Source organism: Carassius gibelio, chromosome A5 (assembly GCF_023724105.1).
Source record: "Carassius gibelio isolate Cgi1373 ecotype wild population from Czech Republic chromosome A5, carGib1.2-hapl.c, whole genome shotgun sequence".
Classification (NCBI taxonomy): domain Eukaryota; kingdom Metazoa; phylum Chordata; class Actinopteri; order Cypriniformes; family Cyprinidae; genus Carassius; species Carassius gibelio.
The window spans coordinates 37,391,896-37,418,000 of NC_068375.1; the positions used below are offsets into that span (position 1 = coordinate 37,391,896).

General features: G+C 40.8%; 1 protein-coding gene across 5 annotated transcripts in view; it reads left to right on the forward strand.

Moving 5' to 3' along the window:
* LOC128014853 (mucin-5AC-like) overlaps window positions 1-26,105 on the forward strand; it is a 201,002-nt gene that overhangs the window by 36,367 nt on the left and 138,530 nt on the right. For 3 of the 5 annotated variants that reach the window (XM_052598537.1, XM_052598536.1, XM_052598533.1), the window contains one exon: window positions 22,714-22,788. In XM_052598537.1, the coding sequence (XP_052454497.1) occupies window positions 22,714-22,788 (75 nt within the window). Of the gene's footprint in view, window positions 1-22,713; window positions 22,789-23,809; window positions 24,173-26,105 lie in introns of those variants that run through there. The other 2 variants (XM_052598535.1, XM_052598534.1) reach the window with 2 other exon arrangements.

Consider the following 26,105-nt stretch of genomic DNA (forward strand, 5'->3'; position numbering starts at 1 on the left):
CAAAACTGTTGATAATTCTAATAATGAAAATTAAATTAAATTATACATCGAAGAATCCTGAAAAAAGTATCGTAGATTCCAAAATAATATTTGATAGCACAACTAGTTCTAATAATAAATCATAATATTTAAATTATTTCTAAAGATCATGTGACACTGAAGACTGGAGGAATGATGCTGAAAATACAGCTGCACATCACAGAAATAGATTATATTTTAAAGGATATTAAAATAGAAACCATTTTATATATTTTATTTTGATAATTTAGAATTATTACTGAAATACAACCTTTTTTTGTTTCAACCAGTTCATTGAACAATAATAAATGAAGTACCTGAAGCTGACAATGAAGTATGTATAATAATTAGCAAAGATGATTAATTTAGCGCTGTAAACGCGCGTGTGAGAGGCGGAGACGCGCCGCGGTTGTCAGACGCGCGTGAGGACCAAACACAGCAGAAAGGTAGGAAACTTCAAACCTCTTATTATTTCTCTTTTACTATAGCGATTTATTTTTAGATAGCCTACGTGATCTGAGTCTTTCATAGAGTTGTAGAGTTAATAGAGTCATTAGAGAAATAGAGTTATTTTTTTTACATTCTTAGGTCGAAGTTTTCAGATCGGCAATTCGGAGCCTGTTCGCGACTCCGTTGATTCAGATCGGCTCTTCGGAGCCTGTTCGCGACTCAGTTGATTCAGATCGGCACCTCTGAGCATGTTCGGGACTCGGTTGATTCAGAACGGGACTTCGGAGCCTGTTCGCGACTCGGTTGATTCAGATCGGGACTTCGGAGCCTGTTCGCGACTCGGTTGATTCAGATCGGGACTTCGGAGCAAGTTCGCGACTCGGTTGATTCAGATCGGCACTTCGGAGCCTGTTCGCGACTCGGTTGATTCAGATCGGCACTTCGGAGCCTGTTCGCGACTCGGTTGATTCAGATCGGCACTTCGGAGCATGTTCGCGACTCGGTTGATTCAGATCGGCACTTCGGAGCCTGTTCGCGACTCGGTTGATTCAGAACGGGACTTCGGAGCCTGTTCGCGACTCGGTTGATTCAGAACGGGACTTCGGAGCCTGTTCGCGACTCGGTTGATTCAGAACGGGACTTCGGAGCATGTCTGAGATTTTTTTAAATTCAGATCTGGACATCTGAGCAGGTGGACACACTCTAGACTTAATCATCAGTAGGGCTGTAAACTTTTCATCCATTGTTATTAAGGACGTGTCACAGATCGCAAGAGGGGAAGACTCAAGTGCAGGCAGATGGGAAGACTTTATTTATACGTCACCAAAATAAACAAAAACACAACTGAAACCAGAGGAGCATTCAAAGTTACGAGACATAGACCAGTGGTGGATACCCTTATGAAAATTAACCATGGTTTTACTACAAATAAAACCAAAAAACCATGGTTACTCTAGCTAAACCATGGTAATCACAAATTAACCATGGTTTTGCTATGGTATTTGTAGTAAATCTGTGGTTATACAAATGGTAGTCAACACGCCAAAAAACCATGGGTTACTACAGTTTTACTATAATAAAACCATGGTTATTTTTTCGTAAGGGTAGTAACGGAGTAGCTTTACTTCGTTACTGTACTTAAGTACATTTTTCAAGTATCTGTACTTTACTGGAGTAGTTTTATTTTGAGTAACTTTTACTTTTACTTCACTACATTCCAAAGCATAAAATCGTACTTTTAACTTCACTACATTTTATAAAACATATCGTTACACCCTATAATATATCACGTGCTCCGACACGCAGGAGCGGTGTCTGATTCATCATGAACGAACTGAATCTTTTCAAAAGAAACTTTTAAATCGGATCGCGAATCGCAACAAACGATTCGTTTACGAATTAGAATTATCCGATTGCAGCTGTTCTGGAGTCGATCACTCACTGATTCAAATGAACCGTTTAGTGCGAGTCTCTAGAAGTAAGAACCGGCAGATCTTGTGAGCGCGCGTGCGTCTGATGTTGCTAAAAGTAAGTTATTAATGTCGAAATTTAGGATTAATTATTGAAAATCATATTTATGTCAAAATTGTCAGTTGTTTGGGAACTAAATCCACTGTAAAGAGTGATCTGTTTAAGCCCACTGAAATGCTCCAGTGCAAACGATGCAGACACATCAATCAGCGTCTATGTGTTTTAGGTTAAAAAATAAAATAAAATAACTCATACATGTCCAAATTCCCCGCTGCCGTAATATTAACGGTTTTATTAAAATGCAACTGTAGCGGTGTTTTCTGCGTTGTGTTTAAACGAAAGACAGACTACGAAAATTCAGCAGATCCTCGTTTATTCTGTATAACACAAATGGAAATATTAGGACTCGTGCAGCACATAAACCAGCGTGCGGCAGCAATGCACGACGCGCTGTGTCATCTCATGCAGACTGGTGCAATTTACATTCACTTAAGCACATTTTACGAACATAACAATGGAACATGTACCTGTATAACACAAATGGAAATATTAGGACTCGTGCAGCACATAAGCCAGCGTGCGGCAGCAATGCACGACGCTGAGAAAGGGAAAATGACAGATATTAAAAATAAACTTCAATAAATAAAAATTATCAACAAAACATGTGGCTGCGCATTACAGAGGGGCTTTAGATCACAATCATACAGATATATCATTTGAATTAATCTGTTACATGAAATATGGCCCTAATTGACTCGCTGCAAAAACCTGCGTGACCTACCGCTGTGTCATCTCATGCAGACTGGTAAGCAGCAAAGTGCGCCAACCCCCCAAGTCAGCATGGCGGCAGGAAACCCCAAATATGGTCATGGCAAGTGGAATCACAAAATAATTTCCTAAATACACAACTGCTACATTCCCCTCTGCTGACTTCCACTTGCACATGACAAAATAAAAGAGCACAACATAAAAACAAAATGCTGCAGTCACCCAAGAACAAAAACAGGTACATATACCAAATATGAGAGAACAATACAAGGAAATATAAAAAAATAATAACAATAAAAGGGAGAAAAATAATTTGTACCATGGTACCAAATGATCATACTGAATGTCACATGAAACACTTAATTCTCCAGTCTTAAGACTATTCTTTTCAGAATTAGAAATGCAAGAGGGTTGCAAAGCCTCTAAACACTCACAGGAATAACATGCCTGTTACACATTACATACTCTTAGTGTTCATTTTTGCACAGTATTTCATAAGAGCTTATCCATCTCCGGATTCACTCTTTAAATACTCTTACTCCTCACAAGGTACCATAAATCACAAATATTTAAGGGTTCTTCATTTATGAGTCACACTCAGGACCTTCGGGTCAAAAATGACCCAGAGGCCGGGATTCAGGTATACTTTTTTTCAGTAAAATCAATCAAATGTATTTTTGTTCAATAATATTTTTTCTTTCTTTTTTTGTGTTTTGAGAGAATTTAATGATAATAATAATGAATAATGAATTTTTATGCAATAATTATGATCCATTTTTTCCCATTGAATATAATAGAAAATTTATATATATATGTATTTTTATTTTTATTTTTATTAATGCTGTATTTTATTTTAAAGTACAGCCAAGGCCTATAGAAAACAATTTTTGAAATTAGATTGGTGCCATCTGGTGGACAAATTAAGCATTTTTATCATGCAATAGCACATTTTTACCACTAGAGAGAATGTACAGCTCTCTGTAGAAAGGCTTGTGAATTCTAGTGATTTTTGCACATATTTGCCTATTTATTTCAGGTTGTGGATTTTAATATATAATCACAGATTCTCAAAGACTATTTTTGTCAAGTTTTTTTTTTTTTTGTTTGTTTGGTTGATTTAAATGGTAATTTCAAGTGCCAGTTTTACATTATAATACAGTCAAACCTGAACATTGCACTAGAAAGAGAACAAATGGAAAGCATTCTGTTACCCATTGTTTTAATTCTAACTTAATAAAAAAAATTACATTATTTAAATCATAACATATTTTTATTTACCTTTTATTATAAACATTTCCATTAAAATTATTTTTTGCAATTCAATGAACAGTAACTCTTCAAAACTGCCAACAGCAATTATGAACAAAAAACAAAAATAACAGCAAACGTATAATCATTTTCAAACAGTACATGTAAATGGAAAATAGAAAAATAAAAAAAGTGTCACGCTGGGCCTGGGTCGCTCGAATAGGCCTGGAGGTTACTAGGGAAGAATTCCATCCTTTGACCTTACTCTGTTTGTGCGTGTGTGCGTGCGTGCGTGCACACGTGCTTGTGTGTGTGTGTTTGTGTGTGTGTGTGTGTTCAAGAGAGAGACATGGTGTGTGACTTTTGCATTTTGGATCCAATGTCTCCCCTTTATTTGATTCATTGATTTTATTTCACATATTCTCACATATCTCTGTTACAGTTTCACCAGTCTCATATTTCCCTATGTGTGTGTGTGTGTGTGTGTGTGTGTGTGAGTGAGTGTGTCTATTTTGCAACCTTGATGGCTTACAGCCTCATGCTTTTATTGCTGTGCACTTTATTTCTTACATTGATGAATAATTTCTTTTATTTCACACATTTCCCAAAATTAGCTTTTGCAATGATACTTTCATTTGTGTGTGTTTTTGTGTGTATAAGTGTGTGTGTGTGTGTGTGTGTGTGTGTGTGTGAATTTTTTTGTCTGTTTTGCACTCTTGATGTTTTAGAGATTCACCCCTTCACTGTTGTATGCTTTTTTTCTGCATCGTGGCTGATTTGTAGATTGTACACACAAAAAAACTCAGTATTTTCATATTTTTGCAAATTTCCCATTCATTTCCTATGTCGGGTCATTTTTGACCCGAAGACCCTGAGTGTGACTATTTTTTTTACGACCACTTAGACTTTTAAAATCCTGTCCCCAATTTTTTGGGGTGTTCATATACCAAGTACCAAAAAAGTCACCAAGTTTCGGACCATTCCGATGAAGCTACGATTTGTAACATTTTTTTAAAAAAAAATTTCGGGTCATAAATGACCGAAGAACCCCAGAGGGTTAATACATCTCAATTCAATCACAATTTTACCCCTCGTAGTTAATCAGTTTTATATACAGAAACGACCGTACCAGAGGAAAAAAAACAAACAAAAAAAAAACAAAAACAAACAAAAAAATACTACAACCCAGACAAAACCTTCTGATGCATATTCTGAATCAGTCTAATGACTGGTTTAACCACCCTCCCACATCTGGTTCTGACTGTCAGTGACCCACCCTGACCGGAAAGTGCTCTGGAATATCGCTGTAAATGGTCAGCGGCTAAAGTATCAGTATTTACACCTTCATCAGCCTGAACGATGTTATTGTCATCGTCAGTTTCATGTGTCAAAGACCTGCAGTCAGTCTAAATTGTCTTTCTACTGTCAGCTGCATCACATGAAACAGTTAAGGAAGTAGGCTGGTCAGCTATACTTAACTGGACAGAATCAGATTCAGAGGGGCCAGCGTCTTGGGAAACTGGGAGCTCAGACACCCATGACACAGTTCTCTCGTCCAGCTCATCAACAGGTAAACCAAGCTCTACATTTCCATTCATAGACAGACTTGAGCTGCTTGAGGCGAAATTCTTACAAGTATCATCATCAGACATGTCCTTTCGCAGAGGCAGGAAGTTCACTGGCATAATGAGATTTCTATGAACAACTTTTTCAGTACCAGTCACACTATTTCGGATACGAAATGTATGGACTTCATGGTTCATTCCTGTCACTATGTAGATGTGACTCTCCCATCTATCAGCAGTCTTCCTCTTGCCACGCTCTCCCTTATTGGCCAGGAGTACCCTGTCGCCAACATTCACTGGAGCACCTTTGAGCTTCTTATTGTAGAGGTTTGCTTGCCTCTGTTGTTGTTTAGAAGCAGAGCATTGGGCCAGTTTCATAGCCTGTGCAAGATCATCTCTGAAAGACTGCACATATCGGTCATAGTCAACCACCTGTTCGTCAAAAAGTGCAGAGTCAAACATCATGTCAACAGGCAACCTTGGAGTTCTACCGAACATCAACTGGAATGGAGGATAACTGGTCGTTTCATGAATCGTTGCATTATAGCAAAAAGTGAGCGACTTCAACATTTGAGGCCATCTGTGCTTAGCTTTAGGTGGCAAGGCACGAATCATGTTTCCTAATGTGCGGTTAAATCTCTCGACCGCCCCATTACCTATTGGGTGGTAAGGGGTCGTATGGGATTTTTGAACACCTGCAATTTGAAGCATTTCAGAAATCAGATTGCTTTCAAAAGTGGCCCCCTGGTCAGAATGTACTCGCTCAGGGAAGCCGTAGATGCAGAAAAAGTTGTCCCATAGCTGTTTCGCTACTGCCTTTGCCGATTGGTTATGACAGAGGTAAGCCTGAGCCAGCTTGGTAAAATGGTCCGTCACGACCAAGACATCCAGAGACTTATTAGAGGAGTCTTCGGCAGACCAAAAATCTACACAAACAAGCTCAAGAGGTCTTGATGTCCTAATACTCTCAAGTGGAGCTCTTGCTTCAGGCTCTGGTGACTTACTGACTACACATCTTCTGCAGCATCGCACATATTGTCTCACATCTTTTTCCATTCCTTGCCAGTAAAACCGACGTCTAGTGAGGTAGAGTGTCCTGTGTTGACCCTGGTGTCCAGCTTCATCATGTATCCCTTAAGCACTTTATCTCGAAGGGCAGCAGGCACAATAAACTGAAAAGTTTTATTTTTGGAGACGACATCCTTGGACACACGATACAACAAACCCATTCTGACTGATAGTTTGTTCCAATGTCTCAGAAACCGAAGTACCCTAGGAGATTCCTTACTCCGCTCCCTCCTAGATGGCCTACGCTTGCGCTCCACAAAATAAAACAGTCTGCTCAGAACAGGATCAGCATGTTGTAATTCTGTCAGCTCCTGCCTCGACAATACTGGATGATCCAATGGCTGAGATGGCATAATTGACTCAATCAACTGTGGCAGCAGGTAAGCATATTGTTGAACATGATTTTCCTGTTGCCTACTGCTGTTCAAAATGGCAGAAACGTCCTCCCGAGAGACAAAAGATTTCTCATAGGAAACAACATGATTCACCTCAATATCTGAACATGGCTCCTCTTGTGCTTGTTTCTCAAAAGGGTAACATGACCAGCGGAACACATCCTGGACATTCTCTGGGTTCACTACTTGAGACTCCTCCAATAAAGCTCCATAGGGCACTCTGGTAAGTCGGTGGAACACACTGGGTCGCACAAACGGTTCACGGCTAAGGGCATCTGCTACTACATTCTTAGGCCCAGGGATGTATTTGATGTCAAAATTATATGGAGCAAGCTTTGCAACCCATCTTTGCTCGCAAGCATCCAACTTTGGTTTTGTAAGAATGTAGGTCAGTGGGTTGTTGTCCGTCCACACTGAGAACTGCTGACCCTTGAGCCAGTGACTAAATTTGTCACAAACTGCCCATTTGAGAGCAAAAAACTCTAGCCTGTGTGCTGGATATTTGGATTGGGCATAATTAAGTGACTTGCTAGCAAAGGCTATGGGGCGAGCGACCTCTCCACCCACCCCTACCTGAGAAAGCACAGCCCCAAGCCCATTACTGGAAGCATCAACAGACAGCAAGAAAGGTTTATCAAAATCAGGATGGGCCAAAATAACTCTTTCGAGTAAAGCCTGTTTCAGCGCACCAAAAGCATCTCTACATTCCTGAGTCCAGTCAGTAGAGGTAAGTTTTCTGCCTGCTGTTACACGTTTCTGGCCCTTGTTATGCCTTGGTTTTCTCATGCCTGATGTTAAAGCAAACAGGGGCCTACCAATGCGAGAACAACCTTCAATATACTGCTGGTAGAAAACCACCATCCCCAAAAACGACCTTATTTTCGTCTGTGATGGAATGTTAGTGCCATCTTCCATAAGATCCTGTTCTGTGATGTCAACAATAGCTCTGACCTTTTCAGGATCTGTGGCCACGCCATCACTACTCACAATGTGACCAAGGAACTTAACAGACGATTTCATAAAGTGACACTTCTTTTGGGACAGTTTTAGATTGTGAGCCTGAAGTCTTTGGAATACCATGTCTAGTCGTTCCAAAGCAAGCTGTTCATCAGGGGCGAAAACGAGGATGTCATCGAGATAACACAGCATGCTCATAAAGTTCTGGTCACCAAATATGCTCATCATCATCCTCATGAATGTCGCAGGGCTATTACATAGCCCCTGAGGAAGCCTGTTATACTCATAGAGACCAAATGGCGTAGTAAAAGCTGTGAATCTCTTGTCATCCTCATGCACCTCCACATTATAATAACCTGATGTCAAGTCCATTGTAGAAAAGAATGCGTTACCACCCAGAGCTGCAAGTGCGTCCGCTTGGTGTGGAAGAGGATGTGCATCTTTAACTGTGCGCGCATTTAGCCAGCGGAAGTCCGTGCACAGCCTCAGATCACCATTCCTCTTCCAGACTAACACCAGAGGTGACGCATAATCACTTGCTGACTTTCTGATTATGTCGCGCTCCTCCATGTCATCCAGGGCCTCACGCAGTTTCTCATAATGTGATGGTGACAATCTTCTGTAGGGAAGTCGGAAGGGTTTAGTATCGCTTAGGCAGATTCTATGAACAAAGCCTTTGGCCTTGCCACAGTCTAAACCATGACGAGAAAATATTGATTCATACTTAACCAACAGCTCAACCAACTTCCCTCTCCAGTAAGGTGTCAAAGAGTTTGAGTCAGTGTCGATATCCTGGAGCCCCAGGCTAGACAGTGATGAGCCAGTAAGATCATGCAGCATGTAGTGTTGTTTCTCCATTTCACATGAATTACTACTGCAATTTGCCAGTCTTTCAGTGTCCACTTCATTACACTGCAGATCTTTCCCCTTTTGAAATGACATGTCAAAACAGTCAATGTCAAAGTCTTCAAGCGCCATGCAGGTGTAAACATCCGCCAGCTTGCAGTTGCGTCTTAGACAGATAGGCTTGTTTGATGGGTTGATAACTTTAACTGGGGTACTGCCATCACCCCATAAAGACACGACTATCCTGCCCACCAACACATTTCTTGGTGCAGTGCGAGCTGTGCTAGGCTCCACAACGACTGTACTGCCTGCAGAAAGGGTTTTGTCACTGGACAACTTTCCCCACACTATATGTTCTTTCATGGGTTCTAAAGTGACAGCATGCTTCAGTTTTACAGTTCCGACTTTCGTAGGGGGATCCATTCCTTTCCATGACTCAACATTACACAAGAGTTGCATCAAAGCATCTGTATCTGGATCTTTGCCTTGTGAATCAGATACTTTCCCCCAGAAATCACTTGATACTTTCATGTCATGAATGAGATGTTTTATAACATTACTTCCCAAAATTAGGTCAGCGTTTTGCCCATCAACAATTAAGGCAGGAACATAGAAGGAGCAGTTGAATACCTTCATTTGGATGTCACATACTCCCTGTGGGCTAGTTCTTTGACCACCACAGCCAATTAGTGTGAGCATTGTTGGGAACACATCGTCGGAGGAAAGTACATTTGCTTCCATGAGTTTTGAAAGGGCACGAGAACTCATAGTGCAGGCCATAGACCCACTATCAAGCATCCCTCGAAGCAAAACGACATCCTGTACTAAGACATCAGTAAAGAACAATTCATCATTTGTGTTTAGTCTCTGCACATTTTGAAAAATCACTTTTGTCTTATCATCAACATTACTGCAAAAGTCAGAATAAACAGATTCTAAATCAATATCCTCAATGTCAGGGGACATTACACATGGCCCTCCACTAGTCCCCTCCTCATGTGGGCCATCTAGTTTCCCAGCTGGCCAGAGTCCGGACTACTCTGTTGAGCTTGTGGTTTGTTGGCAGTCCCTGCAGAGCAAGCTGATGCTCTGTGGCCAGAGGCATGACAGTTAAAGCAAAGACGGTTTATACGACAGTGCAAAAAAGTATCATGACTTGCATCACCACATAATTCGCATGTTGCATTTTGTCTGGGTACAGCAGTCCTTCCTTTATACTGAGGTCTGAACACTCTTGTTGTCTGCTGACAAGATCCCTGATCCAAAACTCGTTCCAAAAGACTGATCACTCGACTCAATGACTGATCTTGATTAGACTGCTCAGTCACCTGGGATGGAGGAACCACAGCAGCAGCAGTCTCCAAACCACGACCGTAGGCACACAAAACGTCAGTTGACTGAGCATGGCATGCAATGCCACTCACATGTGTGTTAGACTTGCGTTGTTGAAGCTTATTCTCCCTTTGATACTCATCCAGTCTAACCTGCACATCAGCTGCAGCCCATTCGTGCAGTGGCTTACATTTGAATATAAGAGACAGCTCTGGATCCGGACAGTTCCTGATGAACATTACAGTAACTTCACGAAAGGGGTCATCTAGAGTTTTCCCCTGTCTCTTCAGTCCTTCCACGGCAACGTCAATAGCATTGTGCAGCCGAATCCAATAGTCGAATGGCTTCTCGTTTTGCAAAGGCAACGTGGCATAAAAATCTGCCAACGGCATGCACGAACACACAGTTTCACCACAATGTTGTTTGAGCAGGTCAAAAACTGGCTTTGGACCCTTACTGAGGTTGATCAATGGGTTACTTCTCAGTCCAACCTTCACCACATCACGTGCTCTGCCCTGCAACTTAGTCAGTACTTCGTCAGCTTGGTCTTTTAAGGGCACTTCACGCTTCCTCAAGTACACTTTTACACTCTCCACCCACTCATCAACAGAAATTTTCTCCTCCCCATTACCTCTGAAACATACAGGCTCATTAACATCATGCTTAACAACCAAGCTAACTTTTGACAATTCACTCATATTAAAAGTTGAATCACTTTGTTTGTTTTGGCCAAAAACCCCAGATTCAAGACAGGTGACAATATTCTGGCCAATGCTGCTGCCTATCTGTTTCACTATGTCATTAATCAGATTCAGCGGCACAGCATTCAAATCAGATAATTGCACAGAATCATCCGAGATGGCAGAAGACTGTGACACAATAGGAGTCTGCACATCAACACTTCTTGTGTGAATAGGGGTTGAGAAAAGTGGACCTATTTTATCAGCCCCACCAATCTGATGTGCATGCACAAACCTCAGTACTCCTCGCCCCCTTCCCATACCATTCTGACTATTAAATCCATCCATATCTGAATCAACTATTCAAATCACAATGCTTCTTGTAACTGACTTTTTTTTTCTCTTTTCTTTTGCAATAACAAAAATAAGTAAATAAAAAAAATAATCTATAGAATTTAAATCAACAATATAATTCAGAATTCCAGCGATCAACACTCTAAATTAACCCAAGGTAGTATTTAAAGTCCTTTAAAGAATGAATTCAATACAAAAAAATATATATTTCAGTCCACTAAATACTTAAGAAGATTTCACGAATCAGGTATCCAGTTCAAAGTTTATATTGTCAAATGGCGAACCTTTCATCCACTCAGTCACATTGCAGCGGTGCACTCATTGGCCTAACACCCCAGCAGCTTCTCCACTCGCGTGTAATGTCCGATCCCACGAAGAGTGAAGCGACGATCACGGCACCAGTTGTAGCGGTGTTTTCTGCGTTGTGTTTAAACGAAAGACAGACTACGAAAATTCAGCAGATCCTCGTTTATTCTGTATAACACAAATGGAAATATTAGGACTCGTGCAGCACATAAGCCAGCGTGCGGCAGCAATGCACGACGCGCTGTGTCATCTCATGCAGACTGGTGCAATTTACATTCACTTAAGCACATTTTACGAACATAACAATGGAACATGTACCTGTATAACACAAATGGAAATATTAGGACTCGTGCAGCACATAAGCCAGCGTGCGGCAGCAATGCACGACGCTGAGAAAGGGAAAATGACAGATATTAAAAATAAACTTCAATAAATAAAAATTATCAACAAAACATGTGGCTGCGCATTACAGAGGGGCTTTAGATCACAATCATACAGATATATCATTTGAATTAATCTGTTACATGAAATATGGCCCTAATTGACTCGCTGCAAAAACCTGCGTGACCTACCGCTGTGTCATCTCATGCAGACTGGTAAGCAGCAAAGTGCGCCAACCCCCCAAGTCAGCATGGCGGCAGGAAACCCCAAATATGGTCATGGCAAGTGGAATCACAAAATAATTTCCTAAATACACAACTGCTACACAACCATGACGTCTTTTTTTATATTGTTAACTTCAGGCCTTATTATCATGTCATATATAACTGTGATGTTCTGTAAAACCACAAACTTTAAAACACTTTGTTCTTACTGGTGAAAATCAGATGGTCATCTCTGTTTTCTCTCAGGGACATCACAGTGTAAGCTTCACAGTGAACATTACTCTTGTCAACGTAGTCCATATCAACAACAAAAATATATCTCGACTCCATATAAAGGTTATTTTGGAAAAAATCCCAGGTATTTTGAACAGTAGGATTATAAAAAAAAGTGCTAATATAAAATTAAATTAGCCTATATAAAATTGCAAACATCTATCTTTCAGTACTTTTTTACTTAAGTACATAAAAAATTTAGTACTTTTGTACTTTCACTTGAGTAAAATTGAAAAAGGTGTACTTTTACTTTTACTGGAGTATTAATCTTATTATACGTATCTGTACTTTTACTCAACTACTTGATTTGTGTACTTCGTCCACCACTGGCTAACAAACAAGTTTACTGTCAGAAAACCAATAAATATGGAGCTGGTCATGTGATGCAAACATTAAAATGTATTTGTTTAGAAATCATGCACTATGGTAAGCATGTTTTGAGGTCATAACATAGTATTGTAAAAGAAAACGGTTCAAAAATAACTGTTTATTTAACAATAATCTGCCCCTGTAATCATAATTTTTGTGAAAAGTAACTCAAATTGTTGGTATTTTACTGCCACTAGTGATTATTTCAGCTGGAAACTGCAGTGAATTGAAGGTACGTTTTTGGAGTTTTGCAAAAATGTAGGTAGAAAGAGGCTTAACTTTCCAATTGTTGGGTTTAGAAAAGCAATAAAGCTCTTGAGGCTGTGCAATGTTTTGAATGTAGTCACAGCTAAAAGGTTTGTAGACTGTGCTGTATATCATGCCTAACAACATCTTTTAACTGTGACTACATTCATGCATCTTGTTGATGACAGGTGCTATTACTTTTCTAACTGATTTTGCCTGGCAGATGATAAAATGGGTGAACAAATTTTGAGACCTGAGACATATAAAGAGGCGAAAATATAATGGAGGCTTGAAAATGGCTCTTTTGTCTTGGTTAGTAAGCATGCACCTAGCAACTACATACTGTAGCAACCTTTTCTTCTTAATTTTACAAATGTAGTTTAATAGACAATGCACTGAAAATAATACGGTGTGGGGGTTTGCTTTGAAACTGTTTTGACTGTTAGAAAAAAAAATCACAAATAATTACAAAGAAATGGCAAGTACCAAATTGAATTAAACTTGAGATTTTGAAGTAGAAAGTTATTTTTATAGTGTATGCATAGTATGCACAATTTGTGTATGCATGTTAACTGGAATGACTAGAGGTTATTTGTCAAAAGTTACAGTAAAGTCAAGTCACCTTTTATATTGCTTGGTACAATACAAACTGTTTCAAAGCTGCTTCACCGTAAGAAGCGGAAAATAACAGAATAAATCATGCAAACTTCATCAAATACGAAATTCTATCATCATTCTTTATCATCAGTGTCATTATTTTGCTTCAGTTCAGTAAAGAAACAGTGCCAATGTTGCAAAATGCAAAAGTTATGAAATGCTGAGGAGTGCTATACGTTTGGTTCCCACAATGCAATGTATCTATCTCTTAACTTCCATTCTGTGCAATAAATAAGCCCCAAAATGCTGTTTTATGCCCTGTACTTACTGTAAAAATAGCATGCAGTAGAGTTTATGTTGTTGTAGAAAGCAGTAAGGGGCAGAATAGCATATGATTTCCAATGCCGATCCCACTGTCCCTTAAACAAATATATATGTCATTTATCTAAAGTAAGTGCAGCACCAGGTTTTTCTACGTTTTGATGTACTACACTGGTGGCATTACATTGCTGTCCATCACACTCAACAGTCCGCTTGTTTCTCAAACCTGACAGCATGTCTCCTCTGGGGATCTGTTGAGCACAGAAAAATGCACTTGCCAAAGCTCTCAGATGTGTCCATTTGTTTCCAAACCGTGCTGCCTCGCGGTTGTCCATAAACCTTCTCTGCCATGTTATCCATGAGCTTCTGTTTTTAGAAGCATAAAGTCTGCAAACAATAATGATCTGATTTGCGTATAAATGAGTTGGGTAACATAGCATACTTATTCAAGATTGCCCTGATCCTGCATGTACTGTATAAACTGCTTGGATCGGGATCTTTCTTTGTAGATGCCCTGTATTTATAAACTGTCAGCTTCAAAGCATGCTGGAAAACTTTGGAAAGCTTGTTTTACTTTGCGAGGTTGCCTAGGAGAGATTCAATGTTGTATTTCAATCTGTCAACCAAGTGTTTTCCACAAAGACTTAATTGCTTCATTTTAGGCCAACTTTGTGGTGCATGGTTTTGTTCTTAGCTGAAAACACTTGAAGCACGTACATGCTTAGAAATTACCCAGACTAGCTTGTCCAAATTAACAAGCATGAAAAAACGAACAATTTACTTGTACTTGCTTGTAAAGACAAATGATCTGAATCATAATTGTGTACAGCTTGTTATAGAAATAAATCATTATGCATTAAAGTTATGCATATTTCATAATTTTATAGATGCAAACCAAAATTACTGTTCAAAAGAAAAGAGCCTTGCTTGGGTAAATCGATGATGTTTAACACTTAGAAAGACAAGGAATATGAAATTGCATTCTGCTAGTAAATTTGTGCACAGTGAAAACAACAGAAAGAGGAAAATGACATCATTTTGTGTCATTACAATTGCTGTGATCCGTGCACTGTCAAAGATGATTAGTCGTCTTTATAAGAATGTATTCATGAATCTTCAGCACATGGAGTGGAGTGCTCCATTATGTGATTATGATGTGTAAAAGGCTTCTTGGTTAATTTTATTCTCTTGTTGGTTTTTAGTTTGTGTCTAACATCTCTGTTAAAGCAAGTCACTCTGTAGTCATTAAACATTTGCTTGGTTGTGTCAAAGCTCTTTTGAATTTCTTCTAGATCATCAGAATAGCTTGGGAGTCGATCTGAGCTGTTATTTCATTTAAAAGAAGCTAAAATACAAAATTGCTTACCAGCAAATAAAATATCCAAAGACACAGCAATGTAAAAATACACAAAATTCTTAATATTTGAATGTAAAAATCTCTTCAAATATAAAAATAGAGACTAATATTTTAATCTTTAAATAGAACAATAAAGATACATTTTTAAATCTTTTAATAGAACAAGACACATTTTAATCTTTTAATAGAAAAACAGACTCATTTTAATCTCTTAACAGAACAAAAGCGACTAATATTTTGATCTCTTAATAGAACAGTAGAAACGTCTCGGTTACGTATGGTAACCCTCGTTCCCTGAGGGAGGGAACGGAGACGCCACGTCGAGGACCGACGAATATGGGATATCGCTTCGATAGACCAATCTACTTTGAGTGTAACTAAACGAGCCAATGCACATTGGCATGCAATTATTGCATCCAGCTGCCGCTGATCACTGCGTGAGTATAAGAGAGCAGCAGGTGCAATGCATACCAGTTTTTCGCTGAGGAGCCGAGCCGGGAACCCGGCAGCTCAGCGGCGGTACAGCAACCATGGCGACGGGACGTGGCGTCTCTGTTCCCTCCCTCAGGGAACGAGGGTTACCATACGTAACCGAGACGTTCCCTTTCAGTCGGTCACTCTCGACGCCACGTCGAGGACCGACGAATATGGGATCCCTATCAAAGCGCCATGGGTGCTGCCCCTTCCAGTGCCCTGTGCGAGCCGCCTGCGCCCCTATTAGGTGTAGTCCGGGGCTCAGAACAAGTAGCTCCACTCACCATTGTCAAAGCACTACCTCAATGGGTGAGATTGGATAACACTGGGAAAACGTACCCGGTCCGCTTGGAGCCGGGACGCTGCGGAAGCCCCATCCTTCCCGAAGGAGGTCTCGGAGGCAAATACACATATAGCATCCGTTTAGGAGTATACAGAGAAATTTTAGGTGATTAAAACCCTCTTGGGAAGGCAGAAGTCTGCCGGGGAAACACGGGCTCTAAGGCTATACCGTGGACTATACACATACGAGTACCGCTTAGGTCTCAATATGGAACCCGCCCTTCCATGGTTCTCACGGATTCATCATGAAGGTCTGGCGCCGGACGTTCCGCCGCGTCCAGCTGCTTAGGGTGATGGAGGATCCCAACAGGGTCTACAGTACGGACACTCTGGAGTAGTTTAAGCAAGCCGACACTAACCGGGGCCTCTCAGTGCCACTACCCGTTTGAGGTGAGAACACAGGAGGATACCGGCTCTACACGAAGGCTATAGAACCTAGCGAACGTGTTAGGGGTCGCCCAACCCGCAGCTCTACAAATATCTGTCAGCGAGGCGCCACGAGCCAGCGCCCAGGAGGATGCAACGCTTCTAGTTGAGTGAGCTCGTAACCTGAACGGGCAGGGCACACCCGGAGCCTGATAAGCCAGGGTTATGGCATCCACAATCCAGTGGGCCATCCTCTGCTTAGAGACGGCACTCCCCTTCTGCCGACCTCCATAACAGACAAAGAGCTGGTCTGAGGTCCTGAAGCTTCGTGTCCGGTCTACGTAGCACCTTAATGCTCGGACGGGACAAAGCACAGTCAGGGCTGGGTCTGCCTCCTCCAGGGGCAGCGCTTACAGGTTCACCACTTGGTCTTTGAAGGATGTAGTGGGAACCTTGGGCACATAGCCAGGCCGGGGCCTCAGGATTACCTGGGAGTCAGCCGGCCCGAACTCTAGGCACGAATCGTCGACCGAAAATGCATGCAGGTCCCCTACCCTCTTGATGGAGGCCAGTGCAAGCAGGAGCAGAGTTTTCAATGAAAGAAACTTTAGCTCAACTGAATGCAAAGGTTCGAATGGGCCCTGCTGTAGTGATTTAAGCACTAGAGACAGGTCCCAAGAGGGTATACAGGGGGGCCGGGATGGATTTAACCTCCTGGCCCCTCTAAGGAACCTGATGATGAGGTCATGCTTACCCAAGGACTTCCCATTCACGAGGTCATGGTACGCAGCAATAGCGGCAACCTGGACTTTGAGGGTGGAGGGAGACAGCCTTCGCTCCAACCCTTGCTGCAGAAAGGATAGCACGACCGCAATCGGGCATCTTCAGGGGTCTTCTCGGCGAGAAGAACACCACTCAACGAACAGGTTCCACTTCAAGGCATAGGCGTGTCTCGTAGACGGTGCTCTTGCCGAAGTGATGGTGTTCACTACCTCTTGGGGTAGGTCACCTAGAACCTCCGCGTCCCGTCCAGGGACCAAACATGGAGTTTCCAAAGGTCTGGACGCGGGTGCCAAATGGTGCCCCGTCTCTGAGTCAGTAAATCCCTCCTCAGAGGAACCGGCCAAGGAGGGGCTGTCGAGAGGAGCACTAGTTCGGGGAACCAGGTCCGGGTAGGCCAATATGGCGCTACTAGCAAGACTTGCTCCTCGTCCTCCCGGACTTTGCACAGTGTCTGTGCGAGAAGGCTCACTGGGGGAAACGCATACTTGCGTAGGTCCCGCGGCCAGCTGTGTGCCAGTGCGTCCGAGCCGAGAGTACCCTCGGTCAGGGAGTAAAACAACTGGCAGTGAGAGGTCTCTGGAGAAGCAAACAGGTCTACCTGAGCGGCTCCGAACCGTCTCCAAATCAGCTGGACCGTCAGGGGATGGAGTCGCCATTCTCCCGGGAGCATTGCTCGAGACAGCTCGTCGGCTGTACGATTGAGCAGGCCTGGAATGTGAACGGCACGAAGTGACCTCAGAACCTTCTGACTCCAAAGGAGGAGGTGGCGAGCGAGTTGCGACATGCGACGGGAGCGCAGACCACCTTGTCGGTTGATGTACGCAACGGTCGCAGTATTGTCCGTTTGGATCAGCACATGCTTGCCTCGTAGGAGACCTTTGAGACGGTTCAAGGCAAGGTGTACTGCTAGCAACTCTAGGCAATTGATGTGCCACTGCAGCTGTGGGCCCGTCCAAACCCCTGAGACTGCATGCCCGTTGTACGTGGCCCCCCAGCCGGTGGTGGAGGCATCCGTGTAAACCACAGCATGCCTGGAGATCTGCTCTAGGGGCACCCCTGCCCGGAGAAATGCAAGATCTGACCACGGGGTGAGGGTTTGGAGACAGGCCGGTGTAACTTGGACCCGGTGACTGCCACGCTTCCACGCCCACCTCGGGACTCGGCCATAAAGCCAGTGCTGGAGCGGTCTCATATGTAATAGGCCGAGCGGTGTAAGTGCTGCCGCGGCCGCCATATGCCCCAGGAGCCTCTGAAAGAATTTCAGTGGGACCGCTGTCCTGCCTTTGATCGTATTCAAGCAGGCTAGCACCGACCGCGCACGTTCCTCTGTGAGGCGTGCTGTCTGTTCGACCGAATCCAACTCCATACCAAGAAAAGAGATCCTCTGCCTCGGCGAGAGTTTGCTCTTCTCCCAGTTGACCCGAAGGCCCAGCAGGCTCAGGTGCCGGAGCACCGCATCCCTGTGCTCGCACAACTGATCCTGAGACTGTGCTAGTATCAGCCAATCGTCTAAGTAGTTGAGTATGCGAATACCTTGCTCTCTGAGGGGAACGAGAGCTGCCTCCGTGATCTTCGTAAAGACACGGGGAGACAGGGACAACGAACCCCAGATCGCGGCAGAGGCAGCGGGACTCCGCCCCCCTGAAGGTAGCAGAGCCTGGTTCGCAGCTCCGAGATGGTCATCTTCCCGCAACAGGAACATGACGCATCCACGAAAGCCACCTCAGCGTGCTTGACGCCCAGACACGTGAGGCAGCGATCGTGACCATCACCCGGTGCCAGGTAACGACCGCACCCAGAAACGCACGGGTGAAACGGCATCCTTAAAAGGACGATCCGTCGTCTTTAAAAAGACGCACCCGTGAAGCTCTTTTAGAGAAAATTTGCTCTTTTAGGAATTGCTCTTTCAGTGCTGAGGCGCACAGGGTAGATGGCCGCTTGCCACACGACAGGGGATAGTGCAGCCTGAAGTGTGCAACCCACTCGATACTGGAACGACCGCCGCTGTAGCGCCGTCCCGCCAACACAGGAAGCTTCCCAGAGCGTGCTGAACTCGCAGTTCACCGTAGACACAGTTCAAGGTAAGCAGAACGATACTGTCGCTCGGCTTTGAAGCGAAAAGCTGGTATGCATTGCACCTGCTGCTCTCTTATACTCACGCAGTGATCAGCGGCAGCTGGATGCAATAATTGCATGCCAATGTGCATTGGCTCGTTTAGTTACACTCAAAGTAGATTGGTCTATCGAAGCGATATCCCATATTCGTCGGTCCTCGACGTGGCGTCGAGAGTGACCGACTGAAAGGGAACTAAGATTTTAATATCTTAATCTTAATTCACATTAAGATTCATTTCCTCTAATTCACATTCATTTTCTTCTACGACGTGTTTCCTGTGAAACAAGATATTCTCCAAGAGAAAATGAGGGATAGAACCTAACTTTACTCATCAGGATTTGAATGAATTGTGAAATGACAGAACGAAACCAGACAAATTGTGATTTTGCTGAAACCATGTATAAATAACTGTTTGGCTACTGATTTATGGTATAATCCCCTGCATGACCAAAGAGACATCAACAGGAAAAGAGGGGTTGTTTCTGAGGCAGAGCAAGTTATCATTTATATTAAGATATTAAGTTATTATAAAAAATATAAAAATAATAAAATAAAAAACATGCAATGATGAATGTCTCACAATAAGTTCATACACTGGATTTTTTTTTTTTTAACAAATATATATATTTTTTGAAGATAAATGAACATTATTGTAGTGAATACTATTTCAGTCTTTCTACTTCAAAATGTCAGGTATTATTCAACGTGTCAGTCTTTTTTTTAGTTTTTGTATATTATTTCTTTAAAAAAATGGTGTAGAAACTGGTCTAGAAACTTTGGTGTTTTCATTCTGAAATTGCTAGTAAATTCCACAGATAACTACAAGTAACACATTAAATGAAATGTGACATTTTAACCTGTTAAATGTCACCTCGTCCCGTATACGGGACGCCTACATTGACTATACTATATTACAATCAAATTTAATCTAATCTTGACAAACTATATATCGTTGGAAAGGTCTAAGACTCCCAAATATATATTATAGCAATATTTTTTGTTAAGAATTATGTAGGAAAAGTAATAGATCAATTTATGACAAGAGTGCACCCTCAGAAATCTACATTACAAAAGGAGCTTTGACTTTTGTTTAAAAAAAAGACTTCCTCGTTGCCTTTTTCTCTAGCACATTTTAGAAATCATCAGAAGCTATATATCACTTGAAAACATAAAATCTCAAAATTCATCCTTTAAAACCCATTTTAAAATCAGACATTGCATTACCATGTAAATGGCACATCAAATTCATGTTACAAAATGTTTTCAGTCATTCATTCAAGTCTTCGATGTCATCGATGACCTCGACGCATTGTCCCAGCCCTACCAGATACCTTATATTTAATTTATTAAAATGACAAAATATTTTGAATGATAAGTAAAGACTATTTTTGGTTAATGCACCCTCTAATGTCCATCTTTTCCCTGTTTTTCTCATTATTTCTCTGAATTTCATTTTTTTTTTTTTAGTCTTAACAAAATATCTGTAGTGATTGATGACAACCAATTATGACAGATTGGCTTTTTGGTTGATTTATTTATATGTGTATTTAGGATATAGTGGCTATATTTTATTTCAAATAGTTGTAATCTTTATTATTATTATTTTTCAGATCTAATGTCAAATGGCTTCCAGGGAATTAGGACTATTGATTATTTCACTGCTTTCCTCTTTTATTTTGGCTACTCTCACATCATAAGAATAGAAATGTACACACACACACACACACACACACACAGGAGCTGTGTTGTGTTGATGAGAAATGACTACGCTGCCCCCCAGTGAATGGGTTAACCAGCTTTTAATGAGCCTGTTGCCTTGATTGTGTGTGTGTGTGTGTGTGTTTGTGTGCAAGAAGAAGGAGAGAGCAAGACTGATGACCTTTAAAGACATTTTACTTTAATGTTTAAGCTGTCACTTCTGCAGTTAATACACTATGTAGATGTGTATACAATTTTATGGATGGATAGCAATAATACATATAGAAAAACTAAATATTAGCAGTCATTTTTATAGCTGAAATAGAGCTGAAATAAAATATAAAAATTGAAAGCCTGATGGAAAGCTTAAACTTAAATAGTAGAAATTTTGCATTGGCAACTGAATACATTTTAAGTTTTGAAGACATTTTAATTTAAGTACAGAAATAAAAAAACTTAAGTACATCTTATTAAAAATTTGATGAAACAGAACAGAATTTGGTCAAACTAAAACAAAAAAATCCTAAAATGCAAAATAAAATTTAAATTTAATCAAAAACAAAAGAAGCTAAATCAATTATACTAAAATAACTGGGATGAATAGATGTACGTTACAGATAAATGTTTTGTGTAAAGTGCAGGCTATTCTAAATATAAAGCATCTTTGTCAAAAAAAATAAATAAATAAATCAAAGATCTTAACATACAGTTTCTCTATGATTGATTCCCATCTGTGGATTATTTACGCGCTGCTCAAGAACCTCAGGATTACCATCAGCTCTTTAATTCCAGAAGCCGAGGAATGCGAGGAGGAAGATTACGTAAATCTATGATGTTTAATTAGCCTCCATTGTGTCGAGCTGCTAAATCAGGCTAGCATTGTTATCCCATGTGAGACTCCGTAACCGTATGTGACATGTATGCATGCATGCATATAGTCTTCCTGCCAAATGCTTTTTTTTAACAGCACCTGGTGTCTGTGTGAAATCATAAGCATTGCTGTAATATAGTGTAAAAAGAAGAGCCCTTAAAAGTGCTAAATGCTAAAATACTTAGCCCCGTTTCAGAGACAAGGCTTAAGCCTAGTCCCAGACTAAGTTTGAGCCGTTTGAACTGATTGATCTTAAAATATGTCAGTGCCCTTGTATTGTCTCAAGATGCACATGAGTAGTGTTTTTTTCTAAGGCATGTTTATAAAATGACTTAAATTTCCTGAATGAACTATGGCCTAAACCTTGCTTAACCTAACCCCAGTCTGTGAAACCAGGCCTTAATGTGCAGACACAACTACAACTAATCCATTTGTGTGTTGATTTCCCGAAGATATCTGTCATAACTGCATGTAAATTCAATGCATGCATAATACAAACTTGGCATTCTCAGAATATGCCTTCCGTCTCACACTCGCAATATATAAACACACACTAACAACAGTGTTTTAACTAAGCAGAATGATAGTATGGTTCTGTTAGCTGTGACTCACTCTTACATAACAGTCAGACACTCAGAAGAGCCATTCCTCAAAGACGCAATGAACATGAGCTGCTTCAGCTGCGTTTGATTTAACATACTTTACATGCTTTAGGTTGTGCAATAAACAATCTATGTGTTTTGTCAGCAATAGCATTAAAGTTATTAGGTCTTCTTTCATTATAACATGCTCACAGTTTAAAAAACCCCTGGTAATTGTTGCCTTGTGTGTGTTTCAGAAGACACACGTACCGAACGGGACAGGACATTGAGAACTGTGGCACCTGCAGAGACTGTGCCTGTATCATATACAGGTAAGACACATTTAATTTCAAAGTATTTTACACTCAATGGAAGTCATACACTGGAATAGAGTTGAAATGAATTGCTTCCCATTTTAGGTCTTAATATGCATGAGTTTGAGGCAATGTGTTTACTAGGGAAATATGCAACTGTCCTTGCTAAATAGTGAGTTGACTGTTAAATATGAGCCAGCTTGTTACTTTTTAACGTCCTGGTGAATAATACGTCAACATATGAATAAAATGTGATCTTTTAAACTTGTTTGTAATTATACTATTAGTCTCAGGCAAAAAGATGCTTCACAGAACGATGCATAAGTTGCATAAGTCTGCAAAAACTGCAAATCTTTTTGCAAAAATCAGCTGGTCTTCAACTGGTGTTTTATATATGTGCACTGTCTAATATGCTGGTTTGGTGCTCAAGTAAAAATGTTATTATCAGTATTGAAAACGCATTATTATTTAATTTTTTAATGAAAAGCATTGAATGCAATTAAATCAATTAATGCGTCCTTGCTGAAAAAAAGTATTTATATTACATTTGCTATTTATTTTGTGAAATTATTTTAAAGATGTTTTTATTAAGACATTTAGCAAAATTGTATTTTTATTTTTGCAGTGTAATGTGTTCGATTAACGTCTAGTCATTTGGCGCAAATTCATGTCTCATATGTTAAAAGCAAGACAAATATGATAAAAAAAGTCTTCTAAAATGTGTATTTTCTTCCAAGAGCATCAAACCAGGCCTAGGCACTAAACTAAAACCACTTGAGAACTATGCTTGACACAGTTCTGTGAATCTGTCTCAGTTCACTTTGAAACAATATCATGTTTACAAGTTCCCAGTCTGCTACTATGAGGGCTTCCAAAGAAGGCATCACTGCATTTGGCAATGTCTGTGAGGTTTGTGCCACTGCGTCTTTGAAAGATATTCAACAGTTATGTTTGAGACAGTAGCAAGTAAACAAGCCAAGTGTCCTTTAGATCATCTTAAGTTTATTCGGCAGTGCGTTTGGGTTGTATCTGATTTCAGATTTACCTGCATCTGAGCAAGTCATTGTAAACAACAATCAGACAGTCTGTTCCCGTCTTAAAACAAACGATTCTTGGCCAGAATGTGCTGCAATGTGGATCAGACAGTCAAAAGTCTGGCTATGTGAGACTAAGGATGTATTCACTCCTGTCTTGTTTGATTGAAAAGAACTCTGGTTCGTTTCGTCCTTTGGTGCGGATCTATTTGGCAGGTGTGTATATAGCAATCGCACTCTTTTTCACACCAAACAACCTAACGGAGACCCAGCTGAAGAAGTGTTCTTAGTTCGCTTCCAATGAACTCTAGTACGGTTTGTTTAAGGTGTGAATATGATCCCAATGTTTATGAAAACATTGTTTTTGGTCCGGGCCAAAGTAAGTGAACTAGCGGACTTTCCTGGTGTGAATACACCTTGAATCTAAATGAGTGTCTGAAAAGCAATGGTAGTTTTCCATTGTAATATATAAAGTTAGTACACCTGAAAACAAGTGGATGAAATCTGTGAGAGTGTGTGTCGCATCCAAACACAATCATCAGGACTAGCAGGCAGACCTGATCAGCTGAGTGGCTGAAACCTCCAGGCGTCTGTGTTCAGAGCGCTGAGGAAGATCCAGGTGGACATTCAGGAAGGTTCCTTCTTCCCAAGGTATAATTGCCTGTTCTTACATAACCTTCCCCGCTGCACAATGTCTACCAAAATCAATAACAGCGGCCCACGTCACCACATATTTTAATCAGCTCCAGCCTAGAATGAAGGTGTTAATAACACTCCCAGAGGAGACCTGGAGAGTCACAAACACTTGCACACACACAAATGTGGACGTATGTGGTTTGTTAAAATTAGGAAGGGGGCGGAGTGACACAGATTGCACTTATGAGAGCTTTAAGTCAATGTGAAACTCAGTTTGCAGCCCGTTTACCTTTTATAGATTCTAAAAACTGAAGGATCCAAAAGGTGTTTTTGAAGTGATGCCTTAAAGAACCATTCTTTGGTTCCCCAAGAACATTCTTAGTAGAACCTTTTTTTTTCTTAGAACCTTTTGTGTAATGGAAATTTTCATGGAACCATCAATGGCAATAAAGAACCTTTTTTTTAATAAGAATGTAATGCGATGTTTTTCTGAGAGAAAGAAGGTTCAAATGTAACAGATGTAGGGATTTGATTTTACTTTGAAATATGGGCGTTACTTACTGGTTGAAAAGTATGATGGAGCACAGTTATTAAAAGAATGAATGACATTATGTATTTGTGTGAATATGTGATTTTTAAAACATTTCCTTTTAGTTTATTTGTGCAAATAAGCAATTTTACTACTGTGTCAGTTCATTACTATTCTGTGCTCTGAAGCAAAACCAGTTTAGGAGACACATTTGAGATATTTAGGAGATGCCGTTTGCTGGTTTTGTTTCCTGAGATTATCGTCTGTTCATGTCCAGTTTATGCATCATCCTATAGACAGCATCAGATACACACAAATGCTGGACTTTTAAGGACGTCTGAACTGGAATCAGTCAGTTAACAGGAAAGGAGATTGTTCAGTATGATGGGGATCCACGTCTGTGAGCTCAAAAGCACAGAAACAGATGAGCTGAGAGTGAGACGGAAGGATAGAGAGTTGCCAGGTCCCTGCTGAGATCTGAGGAAGAAAGACAGAGACAAAAAAGGAACACGTCCAAGTCTGAGTGTGACTCCATCTGTGGGGGGAAATGAAAGCGAACCTGTGCTTCAAGAGCCGACGACTGAGAGAAGCAGGTATGGAGGAAGAAAGCAGGAGATGGAAAGGATAAATTTAGAGCGATTACAGGCTAGATATTTTCCCTTGTGTCTTCCCAGAGAGTGATTTAAATATTAATGTTGTCTGCGATTGTTTGGGTTTCCTGTCAGTAAAGCACTTTACCAACAATGTGCAACAACATCAGGGATTTAGGGTTTAAACCTGACGTCTGAAATAATAGTCTGAAAAGTTTCATATCTTGAAATAGAACAGGGTTTTTTTTTTTTTACTATAATAATTTATACATCAATCTTATACAAGTACATCATCAACATTTTTTTTTTTTTTAGAGGCCCAGACTGAGTGAAAATATGCAATTTGGTGTAGACGCTAATACAGGATTTATATGGCCAAAAACTAAGATGAAATTCTGAGAGCTTGAAATAACCGTATAAGCTGCTTTTGTGAGTGTTCCTGTATCAGTCGGAAATAAAATCACAATAATGTCTTTTCATGTTGCGTCCTCCATGAACTGAAGATGAAGATAAAGGAATATGTTTTAGTATTGGATAAAGGCTTTG